Raw genomic sequence first — 13094 nt, forward strand, 5'->3', positions numbered from 1 at the left:
ATTTTGAGAACAACCGGTTTAGGTATTTCCTAACTCATATGGTAGACTAGCTTCTTGTTTCACCAGCCTTGTCCTTGTGAAGACACACACAGCCACAAAATACTATCAATGGTAGAATAACAACAGCAGCTAACAGTAACTACACAGGATTTTTCAGCCCTACTCTAGGCACATGACTGGTGTCAGTTTATTTAATTCATGTCTAGGGTGAGGGAGAGAGAGCAAGGGAGAGGGAGAGAGTTAGTTTTGAAGCCAAGTATTGACCCAAATCTACAGCCTTCCAAAGACAGACCCCCTCACAATGGACAGGCAAGGATTTGAGGAAAGTGGGGAAAGGAGAAAAGTAAGGAAAATTCTCCTCCCAAAGAAACTAGGACAACTTTGCAGTAGCGTTACTAGTAATTGTTTCAAACTACGTTCTCCTTGGCATTTATCTTCACTAAAACGAACTCTAGGTAAGAGAATAAAGTGACTAGGTATGCAGGTATGTGTATGGGTGTGTGAGCTCATCTTGTTCTGCTCTTTTCTAATCTTTTGACCTCCAATCCTTGAGCTTTTAAGCCTAAGCTAGGCATCTGCAAAATAATAATAATAATAACAATAGCAACAAGAATAATAAATACCATGGTAGACTGTTTAATGACCATAAGTTCCTGCCACCCGAGCTGTGTGGCCCTTTGCAATGTGACTTTCAGCTCTTCCTATCAAAAGAGGAGGTCTATTTTCCCTTCCTTCAATGCTGGCCTGGCTTGTGACTGCACTGATCAATAGAATGTGGCAGAAGTGATGTTGTGTGATTCCAGAACCCAGGCCTCAAGAGGCCCTTTGCCTTCTTACAAAACTTTCCTGAAGCATCATGTAAAGAAGTTGGGTAGCTTACTAGAGGAAGAGAGGCCAGTTGGAGAAGAACCGAGTCACCCCTTCCTGCAGCCAGCCCTGACTGCTAGTCATGTAAAGAGAGGCTCTTGTCAATCTTCTAGCTCAGTTTACCCTCCAATCTAAATGCAGCTTCAAGAGTGAGCGCAGGTGAAACCGGCAGAAGAATCACCCTAATCAACAAAATCACAAGAAATAGAAAACTGTCATTTTTTACAAATTACTAAGATTTGGTTTGTTATACAGTGATGGAAAATAGATACAAGTACCCACCTCCCAGAGTATATGAAATTGCTTAGCATAGTTCCTGGCATACTAATCTTAGATATTATTTTTGTCTCTTAGATTCTTTTCTTTGCAGACTTTGTACAGTGTCTCTTCATGTTTCACTCCTTGTAACTCAGAGACTGGTGATGAAAGGGAAAGACACAAATACAAGCCACTTTCTCTTTGAAATGTTTTGGGTCATCTCCACCCCTGTTCCCAGCCCCATGTTCCAACCCCAATTCATTCTTTGATTGTGAATCTAGAACCCTGTGGTCATTGCATAAACACTAATTAGTAGTAATGACATACATAGCATTTCCAAGCATAAAATCTTAGTATTTTGGTTCTTGTTCTCTCTTCTCTAGATTTCTTTTTTTTTAAATTTTTTTTTTCAACGTTTATTTTTTTGGGGACAGAGAGAGACAGAGCATGAACGGGGGAGGGGCAGAGAGAGAGGGAGACACAGAATCGGAAACAGGCTCCAGGCTCCGAGCCATCAGCCCAGAGCCTGACGCGGGGCTCGAACTCACGGACTGCGAGATCGTGACCTGGCTGAAGTCGGACGCTTAACCGACTGCGCCACCCAGGCGCCCCTCTTCTCTAGATTTCTACTTCAGCTCAAGTGTTCTAAATTCTACCTAGTGGCTACATGTGACTGGGAACAAAAGGAATGACAGATAATTTCATAGTGTCACTAATTAAAATAACAAGTAGGAACTAGTGACTATTTTTGGATGAAGATTCCATTTGAAAACACGGATTTCAGATCGTCATCAATAGTTTCAAACAGAGAGGGAGGCAAACCATAAGAGACACTTAAATACAGAGAACAAACTGAGGGTTGACGAGGAGACTGGGGGAAAGAGGAAAATGCATGATGGGCATTGAGGAGGGCACTTGTTGGGATGAACACTGGGTGTTGCATGAAAGCGATAAATCATGGGGATATACTCTCGAAACCAAGAACACACTGTATACGCTGTATGTTAGCTAACTTGACAATAAATTATATCAGAAAATGCAAATTTTAGGTAAAGATTGAAATCACTTTCTAACTCTCCATCCTACCCAACCCAGTTCCTTTGTCTCCCTCTATCCTACTCTCCTACCTCTTATTAGGTTACTCCTATTCTTCTTTAGGCTCAATTTAGATATTCCCTTCACAGGAAGACACTCCCTGAAACCTTCACACCAGTTAGGAACCTTGCTTTTGAATTCCGTAAGAGCCTGTGTATATTTCCATTTCCTTCAACCCCACACAGCAGATGGTGAGTTCCTTCAGGGCAACAGTTTTGTCATTCATCTTTGTGTCTCAGTGGAAAATAGCAATGAGAGCTATTATTTCCTAAATGCTTGCTAAGGACCAAGTGCTATAGTAAGCATTTTGCATGTATTGTCTCCCCCAACCCTTGCAACAGCCCTCAGAGCTGGGAGTTCCTTCTTATAGGTGAGGAAACTGAGGCTTAGAGAGTTTAAGTAACTTGCCAGGTCACTGGCTAGTAAGAAGCGGAGTGAGGGCTTTGATCTCAAAGACTCAACCACTCTGTTCTGACACTAGTTAGGTCCTCAAAAAATGTTCTTTGAGTTGATGAGCATTTTCCAAAGCTATTGAATTGCATGGCTATCAATGCCTCTTCCCCTTTCTTCTAATTTTTTTTGGTGGGGAATCGAAGGGTGATTAAGAGATGAAATGGGGGGAATTAGAAGGGAGAAAAAGGAACTGAAGATTAGCTCCTGAATGAAACAATATATGTATTATTATGTATTAAACATACTAAACTCTAGACACACGCAAACTTAAAAACACTAAAATGAAATGTGCAATAAAAATGTGCGTGGCTATTCAACATGACCATTGTATCTGGACACGGACAGTAGATGGGTCATTTGTTACCCATGTGGTCAACAATTCCACCCACTTCCATGCCATTTCAATTGATTCATTTCCCCAGAATTCCATTCCATTATCCCTATTCTATTTTCCTGCACTGTGCTCTACTCCACTCCACTCCGCTCCACTCCGTTTCATTCCAGTCCAGTCCACTCTTCTCCACTTCACTCCATTTCATACCATTCCTCTTCAGGCCACTCCCTTGCACTTCATGCTGTTCCACTTCCCTCCCCTCTCCATCTTGCTCCACTCCATTCCACACCTTTCTTTTCCTTTCCTTTCTATGAAAACTCTATAACATATTGAGCACTATGTTCAGATGCTGGAGACGCAAAGCTGAATAAATACGGTCCTTATCCTCACATTCAGATTTTTCCCATCACCACCTGATAATATACCACCCCAATTCACAGCCCAACTGTACTGTCAATCCAAAATCACCACAGACCAGTTGCTATCTGATAAAAAAACAAAAAACAAAAACAAAAACAAAAAAAAACCCCAATGGACACACAAAGATTTTCCTTTTACAGAATTTCAAGCAATCAAGTCAAATGATATCTAGGTATAGAGATAGAGTATCTTTCAAAATTACTTTCAAAGGACAAGCATTTTACCTTCCACGTGACTTTTCCTTTCAAAATACCTAACTACAGCTATTTGTAATTGACTGTTATAAGGTAAATGCTCATGCTAAATCAAGTGATGATCTAGCAGAGATGTCTTGACTAAAACATTAAAGTCATGGAAAACTGCAGTTTTAGAAACTGCCTTTGGAAGGAGCATAGCTTTTAGAACTTCAGCTTCCCAAGACATAGTTAAGATTTTGCCTGTGCTTCAAGGAAAAACTAGGGGATGAGTCATGACTTGATGACTACTGGATACGTAGCCATTCTGGTGCCCCATCTGGGAGCTCACAAACATTGCGGAGGATTTCGCTTTAGAAAAAGACCAAGGGGGCGCCTGGGTGACTCAGTCAGTTAAGCATCCAACTGAACTTCAGTTCAGGTCATGATCTCACGGTTCATGAGCTCGAGCCCCAGGTTCATGAGTTCAAGCCCCACATCGGGTCTCTGCTGTCAGCAGGGAGCCTGCTTCAGATCCTCTGTCTCCCCTCTCCCTTAGCTCCTCCCTGACTTGTGCTCTCTCTCTCTCTCTCTCTCTCAAAAATGAATAAACATTAAAAGAAAAAAAAGAAAAAGACTAAGAAACAATAACAATAAAAAAAACCCAAAATACACCCCTGCAGTGCATTTACCAAGACCAGAGACTGCAAATCCACGTATAAGGCTGGATCAGTTGAGCTCTATAACACAGGGCTGGGTTGACCCAAGGGCAAGGGTGCCTGCAGCAAAGCTCTGGATGTTCTTGATTCATCACAGTAGAGCCTGGCTGCCTCTAGGAGCTCTTTCTGTGTTTGTTTCACAATGGTCCAATGTGGGAAAAAAATGGGAAAATGTTTTTTGCTAAAAGACCATCCTTGAGTGTGCAGGCAGGTATGTTTTTATTACAGTTTTATTCAGCCTGTTTCTTAGTTGACAGACTTAATGTATTATATGATATATATATAGATATATAGATATATAGATATATAGATATATAGATATCAGTACAGTATGTGCTTATTTCCTTCTCTGAACTGGTATATGTGTATATAAGATATCCTATATATTCTTAAAATATACACTTAATTTTTGGTGTATTAGTTGTGTAAAAAAATTACACGTACACATGTATTTTCAGATGTACGTGGATACTCTTACAAACTGATGTTTTGGCTGAGACACATTCAGCGGAGACAAGAAGGTGCTCCGCCAAGAGGCATTCAATTTCAAAAGTAAGTGGCAAATCTCACTGGCATCAGTGGGTGGCAGGGCTTAGGAGTTAGAGATTTAGAGAGAGCACAGCACCAGTTCATGATGGCAACCTCGAGTGCCATCTCTCCTGCTCTCATTTCCTGTTTTCCTTCCCCACTTTCCAAGCCCAGACAGGTCTGAAACCACAATGATCAAACTAGGAGAGGTGGGTAAAAAGCTAGGTGGGACGTGGGAGGTTTTGGACAGGTTCCCTTTCCCTACGTCAAGCCCAAAGGGATGGGGTGAAGGGAGAGGACAAGCTAAGATTTATGTTGAATTTAGACTTTGGGTTACTTCCTGAATTGGATAATCCTTGCTAATGGGTTGAGAGTGAGTGTTGAGTTTTAAAGTGATAATCAAGAGCGTCCAGAAAAGTCACGAGGCCTTCCTAAATTCTGTTCAGAGGCAAAGGAAGCACTAGCTTGTAGGGAAGATTTAGAGTAAAGGAAGGCTGGAGATAAAAAGAAAGTTCCACAAATTATTCAATATACTGGTTATATTTGTTTTGTGATCAATACTGAAGTAGGTGCTTACTACTCAGGAACCACATGCAATATTAAATTCTGCACAATGGGGAAGAAACCAGAGCACTAAAGGGGCATTAAGTCATACGCCTAGTGTTGGGCTTTTACTTTCTTTCAATTGTTTTTGGTTTGCTTATTAGGAAACAGCTAAACACTTGCAAATGAAGCAGCATTTTTGATTTGTCTTTGCAAATTGCACTTTTGCAGTTACACTATTATTGCCTAAAATGGTGGCCTAAAGCCCTGAGTGGGAAGCAGACCGGAAGGGATGAACTGAAATACTCCGTGAGCAGACTCTACGACTGCACTGTTGCTGCTCCCCCAGCCGTTAAACTTATCTGCCCTTTTGTGGCTGCTGATGTAGAATTGGTACGTGACTTTGAGTATTTGACCATGTTCACAAATCAGTCATAGTGATTCCTGAATCTTCCATTGCTTTGTGACTCTTTCCACTCCCTTATGACCATAAATGATTGTGGCATACAATCAGGGGAATCTGCAAAACACTGATTTTAATTTCTATTTCCTGTTTTTAGGTTATGCGTAAGACTATGAAGCCTGACTTTGGTTCAGAAATGTGGCCAACCTGCAGGAGTACAGTTTTGACATCGCGGCCTGATTGTCTTTCCCTTCGTCCTATCTCAAAGAGTTTTTCATCGCACAGAATGCACCATGCATAATTAGCAGCTAGGACACAGAGTACCTAATCACACATTTGAGTAGTGGCAATTCTAGCAGAGCAGATCTTGTCAAGCAGCGGGCTTTCTGAGACTGTTACAAACCACGCCCCACACCCATTCTCCCCTTACCTCTTCAGTGGTGCTGGAGAAGGGCCGAGTAGTCCAGGGGACCCAAGATGTCTCAGTCATTCCAGTCGTCTGCAGACTGGGGTGCTGTGTCTGTCTGCTGTGGCGGCTGTCGTGTTCTGTTGTACTTCTGGTGAAGGCCTCTGTGGTATTCCTAATAAGGTGTTCCGGGCTATACGGAACTGCATTAAAAGTGGTGGGGATTTGGGGTGGAGCCGTGTTTCTAGCGCTCCTTACCGAAACTTCTGCTCCCAGGCCAGCTGAGGTAAAGAAAGGACAGTTGCTAAAATTACCTTCGTGTTTTGTGGAGTCTTCACATAAAAGCAATTTGACTTCAGAAAAAGCAGGCCTCTTTCATAACAGGCATGCGAATGAGCTTCAGTTATATGAAAAATTCAAGATCTTAGAGTGTGACAATGCTAATTTCCAGTCCACCCATCCTTTGTCCATCTATCATAGGGTCAGGGGAGTTGTAGAAACCGCTACCAGAAAACCTCAGTTCTGTGTAGAAGATAGAATTAAATTTACTCTCTGAGCATTTAGGGAGTCATGAAATTGGCTTCAGGGGGTCCATGAATCTCGAAAAACTTTATGCCACGTCCTAAATATATGTCCGTGCATACTTTTTTCTTGTGGGAGACTTTCATAGCTTTCATTCAACTTCTCAAAGGGGTCATTGGACAGAATGCCAGGCTGAGAATCACTGCTAACAACTTGCCTAGCTTCGTCATGCAGATGGACGATTCCTGGGAAAGCAATGACTTTCTTTTACCACAGAGCCAACTGTTTCCAGTCCTAATTGTGTGAGCACCAAATCCTGGGACAGTTGTAGTTTCTGAGTTCCCTATCTTCTGTAATTGATTTAAAACTTATGAACTGGTGAGATTAATGTATAGCTTTACTTTGCAAGGCTGAGTTGCCAATACTTAAAAATAATTGATTTGCAAATTAGGTTCACCTAGCCATAATTTTAAAACGTGCTCTCCATCTGTTGGGGATCTCACTAACATACAAATTCTGGTTAAGTAAAAGTTGTCAAGCCGGCACTCCTCACAAGTTCTCAGGGCATGCCAATGCTGGTGTTGATGGTCTTTGAACCACACTTCGATTAACAAGACCTGGAGAACAATCGTATAATATGAAGTGTTGGAAAGGACTGTAAATTATGGACTGAGGGGTATGTTTAGATTCTTCTATCAATTTCATTATATGTCACAGTTTCCTAGGATATAAAATCTTGCCCAGTTAGATAACTATAATTTTGAAAAGTTTCTGGTTTAAAAACTGGCAGAAGGAAGATTTTATTTTTTACTACTCCTTTAGTGGTTCATTCAACCAACTATTTCTTAAGCAACTACTATGTGCTAGGTGAAGATCTAGGTGAAGGATTGCATTTTCCCTGTTCTGGTCCACCTTTCTGAGCCCTCTTTTGAATCTCATTTATTTCCATTCCAATTTCAGTGGACATATTTTGTATGATAGCATATATAAAGAAGAGAGGGATAAAGCACAGAAAAGAGGATAGAAATGGAAAAAGTATTTTTAAAATTTAGTAAGATAAAAAAATATCACCAATTCTCTTAAAGGTTAACGAAATAATCATGACTGTATTAAGCACCCTTTCTTTGAGATGTGGAAAGTTGTGCAAAGTACCCTGTACATGGGGTTGCCAGGTTTAGCAAATAAAAATATATGATGCCCAGTTAAATTGGAGTTTCCAATAAATAACTAATAATTCAGAATATTTAGCATATGTCAAATATGTAATATTACAAAGGTTATATTATATGTTACATATTATACTGGGAATGTACTGACATTAAAACGTTGTCATTTATCTGAAATTCAAATGTAATTGAATGTTCTGTATTATAGCTGACAAACCTACCTGTATATCTACTAGGCCTAGACTTTAATAGATTTTTGGACATTCCTGCTAGTTTCTGTTTGTTTTTTCCTTCTGAATCATATGCCATTGCCATTGTGCCCAGGTTACTACCCTGAACATAGACCAGATTTATTTATCCCTGGGATGTTTTCTATATGACAAACCCAATTGTTCTATTAGCAATATTCCTTTATAATAAACTCCAAAAAGCAGCCCTAATTTTGCAGTCTTAATTGAATTAAGTGCTTGAATGTTCCTTCAAGAAGACATTTGTCTATTGTTGGGGTATAAAATTTTCTGTACGTAGCGATTGGTATTTTAGTTATTTTTGGGCTTTGACCAATGCCGGTCCTCTGAGTTGATTACCACCTATGACATTTTTAGCTTTTAGACCCTCAAAAAAAAATTTAATTATGGGGTTAAGACAAAAACAAACTTCCAAATACATAGTATGTAATTATGTGTCTTAGCATGTCAACCTATGCTTGTTCCTCTTCACTGAGGAGGAGATGGTTAAGTTCTTGTTCTAAGAACTTTTTTTTATTCATCAAGTTACATGATTCGTTCAATGGATGAAACAAGAATCTCCCCAAATTAGATAAATGATCAAAACACTCTTGCAATTTCTGTGTAAGTAACATAGCTTATTACCATCACATGTAGCTTTGGAACATCTTATGGAAAAAAATTCAGTCTTCTGAAATTGTCTTTAACCTTCTAAGTGTATTTTTAAAACACTCCAAACAAGTCCATTTTACATTTTAGACCACTACCTTTTTTTCTAAAGAGAAAAAAAAAAAAAGAATATCCAAGGTCGGTACCCCTTCATTTTGTCACTGTGTTTTTAACCTGTGCTATTTCAGAAGCAGGAAAGAAGCTTTAGTCTTAACATTTAGTTTCCAAATTTCATGTGTTTTAAAGCAGTGGTCTGCAAACTGTGGTAGGCATCAGAATCCCCTTTGGAACTTTTTAGAATATTGAAGGCTTGGCCCTTCACTAGGAGATTTGGTGTGGGACCCAGCACCTGCATGTCTAACAAGTTTCTCAGCGATTGTAATATATATCTAACTATAAGGTTTTATCCATATACTCAGTATGAGCCAAACTGAATTCTAATCATTCTTTACGTGGGTATTGAAGGGTTTAAAGTAGATGGGAGGCAAGAAAATCCATTCTAGAAATATATACGGCAATCGAAATATGCTGATCTTTTCATCTCCTGAACTCTGTTGAAATGGGTGCTATGAAATTATATTGAAAATAGTATATCCTTGAATGTTTTGGTGTCTATAAATTCTTCTGACATTCTTTAAAAAGGTATATGCATTTTACAGTTCATGAAAGACCGAGATGTGTTTTGACAAATGCAAGGAAAAGTTCTTACACAATGGAACAATATGTTGAAGCTATTTTTAAAAGCTTTATTGTACCATTGCTACCACATTGTTTCCACTTTATGCATGATTCCTCTTAGAACACAATTCAAGATAAGGTATATCATCCTGGATACTATTTAAAAGATTTTAGCACTTAAGTTGCAGATAGCGCAACTGTAAGATGATTTTCAATGACTGTACCAGGTCAGGACGATATTTTGAATATATTTTTTAAAAAAGCAACATGTATTTTAGTTTATTAATTAGTCTATGAGTAGCTCAGATATGATTAATAATACAAATGTGATTTTTGTATAATGATAATAAAAATACACAATCTGTTAGTTTCCCTCCTTTAAATGATATGAGTAACTTTCAACCATGCTGAAAAAAGAATAACTTGGGCAGAACTTATTTAGGAGATAGAAAATTTCAACTATATTGGGACTCTCTTTTCTGTAAGAAGATGCCAAATATAATACGCCTTTTAAAAGTGGGCAAAAAGTCTGGAAAAGAGATAATAAATGAAACAGAATATACCTTAGAAAAAGGAAGATTTATGCGTATATATTGTACATTAAGTATATTCCACAAGATTGGGCTAGAATAAAGTGAGTGAAAGGGATATGAGTTATAATAGACTAAATAATTTTTAGAAATGCTGAAAAGAAGAACATTTCAGAAAGTGTAATCAATAAAATAAAGGGTGCATAAGAGAAGACCTATCTAAAATTTGAGAAAGTGAACAAGGATGCGAGAAGTTTGTGGAAAGAGATACCAACGAGGGGGAATTTGTAAACAATGGGTGACATAACAAATCAGAGAATTTCAGAGGTCCACTTTTTTTTTACAGACTTAAGAAAGAGCCAAGATTAGAAACAAAGAAAGAAAAATTAAGTGGAAGTTGACATGGCATAGGAAAACATCAAAGCAGAGCATGGTAAAACATTTAAAGTAAAAAAAAAAAATGAAAACTTAATGAAAGCAATACTTTTCAATAGCCAATTATTATTCAACTACTATACTCCGAGTTGTGTTAGGAAGATGTGCCTGGTTTATCCTAATATCCTATGTTTTCTTTGGGGACATGGATATATATTAGATGGTGAGTACAAGGAAACTATGCTGGATGGGGGAGAAAGAATGGCTTTTCAATTCATTGCTACTAGGCTGTGGGAGAGGGATGCTGAGAAGGGTACTACTTAAGCAAGGTCAGGAAAATGGAAGACGGAAAGTGGGTGAATAACTTGGTGTGCCCCCAGCTGACTTGTCCATTCGGCACAATAGGCACAGTACCAAGGACCCATGACGTTAAAAAAAATAATTTAATTAGAAAATTTTAAAAAAGGAAGAACTTTCAGAGTCAAAATGTTTGCTTAAATTTGTTTTTTTACACAATAGGGAAAAATGAGAATTTGGGGGCTCATGAAAATCTATGAAATTATTTTATTTATTTATTTTAATGGAGGAAGGGGCCCACAAAGGGCCCATGAAAGTCCATACACCGCCATGGATGTGCCTTGATAAGTTCATTGACGTGTCACAGGTTAAAAATGGTTGGGGGACTCTGGATACGGTGCTGGGTATTTTTCTATAATCACGTAAATCATATACCAGGAACCAATGATCATACGATTTCCAATGCTCCCATAAGTAAATGGTCAATTGCGAGGCCCATGTTTTTATAATCTTGCAAGGAGAAAATAAACCCAATGGCAGCAATGTGGTCAAAGTAGGATCTGTACCTACAAAAGACACTGTTGTTTTGTTTTGGTTTTTTCCTCAACTCTCTCTATTTACAAGCATTCCCAACAATCACTAAAGGAAGCAGCTTCTGTTAAGACCCTTTCTCCCAAGAGTATATACGGATATTACAGTGCTAATGCATTTTATTCCCTCACCCACGTTACTGCAATTAAACAATTACTTTAACCAGGAGTTATATCAAGTCTGTCAGCAATTGGTTTACTTCAGAAGCGAAATCTCTTTAAGGGATTTCACTAGCTCGGTCATGTTAGGGACATGTGAAAATATGTCTGCAAAAATTTTCCTGCCCTTAGGTAAATATGAGATTTGAGTTAGTGAATCTGTAGTAGATGTCAATAGAATATTGATTGGTTAGTTGACATCTTACATACAATGTTACTCCGCATTCAATACAAACACAGCTGAGTGAAAGTAACTGTTTATAAGTAGACACTTGGCATCCTTTGGAAAAAGTAGCCAAGTGATGGCACCTCTCATCTGGAAGGTCTAGAACCACTATGTTTAAAGAGTTTGTAAATTAGAGATTTGGACCTCAGAATGCATTTTTACTCCTAAAGTAATATTCTTTTTTTTTTTTTAAGTTAAAGGTGTGATTACATAAAATTGCAATATTATTGAACAGAATTTGGTTTTTCCTTATTCTTACTGTGTTATTGATAACTGCTTTGTGTTAATTTATAGACTAAGACTGAGAAATTATACACAAAGGATTTCTAAAAATCATTCTCTTAATTCAGTGGCTCCAAGGATGTAGCTATACAATATAACACCAATACGTATGAAGAAAAATTGAGAAAGTCTGTCAATCACCTTTTTGTTTTATTGATACATGGCCAAAGGTGTAAGTGTTTCCAAAGAGCTGGATATCTGGCACCTGACTGACAAAAGAATTTATGGAGGGAATGAATTTTTTCAATTTTTAGCCACATACATTGGCATTTTGGAGACAAGGTTTTCGTTATTGCTCTTAGGACTCAGAATAATAACTACTAGTGTCTAATTTTATAAATTGATTATAAAAGGATCATTTTTTTTTAAGAGTTTGTCTCCCAGGTCCTCTCCTTTTATCCAAAATGAAGGCATGCAATGTACTCTTTAAGGGACCATGACTATTTGAGAAAATATGACTCTAGTATAGATCCTTCTCTCAAAAAACGCATTAATTTTTGCATTGAATTTTTAAAAATGTTTATTTATTTTGAGAGAGAGAGTGCGTGTGAGTGTGTGCGAGTGGGGGAGGGACAGAGAGAGTCCTAAGCAGGCTTACTGCTGTCAGCACAGAGCGCGACATGGAGCTTGATCTCATGAGCTGTGAGATTATAACATAAACTGAGATCAAGAGTCAGTCGCTGAACTGACTGAGCCACCCAGGCTCCCGTGCATTGAATTTTAATTCACTTCAGAAGCCTCCTAAATTCACCTTGTAACAGAGGAACTCTGAGGAAAGGAGAGGAAGAAGAAAAAAACAGCTTCATGAGAACAGGGCACAGCTAAATTATGACAAAATCCAGTGAGCACTCAAAGGATTGGGTAAAAAATATGCAAATTTTAAATTATCCTTAATTTTTAAAACACAGTTGCTTAATATGACTGGCAAGAATGTACAGTGGAGAAAGGGGTACTTTATAAAATTGACACGCTATTGTAATTATTTACATATCTGACTTCCCCATTACTGTAAAGAATAAGACATAGTCAGTGATTTTCAACTTTGGCTGCACATTAGAATAATCTTAGAAGCATTTAAAGAACATGATACCTAGGGGCGCTTGGGTGGCTCAGTTGGTTAAATGACTGACTTTAGTTCAGGTCATGATCTCACAGTTTGTGAGTTCAAGCCCCA

General features: G+C 38.4%; 1 protein-coding gene across 1 annotated transcript in view; it reads right to left on the bottom strand.

Moving 5' to 3' along the window:
- PTPRB (protein tyrosine phosphatase receptor type B) overlaps nucleotides 1-13094 on the bottom strand; it is a 113390-nt gene that overhangs the window by 95499 nt on the left and 4797 nt on the right. The window contains exon 3 of the mRNA XM_047066242.1: nucleotides 6224-6480. Within this exon, the coding sequence (XP_046922198.1) occupies nucleotides 6224-6480 (257 nt within the window). The remainder of the gene's footprint in view (nucleotides 1-6223; nucleotides 6481-13094) is intronic.

This window comes from Lynx rufus, unplaced genomic scaffold, assembly GCF_022079265.1.
Source record: "Lynx rufus isolate CCGP_SWC_20201006 ecotype Redwood Valley unplaced genomic scaffold, mLynRuf1.p SCAF_7, whole genome shotgun sequence".
In the NCBI taxonomy this organism is placed as follows: Eukaryota; Metazoa; Chordata; class Mammalia; order Carnivora; family Felidae; genus Lynx; species Lynx rufus.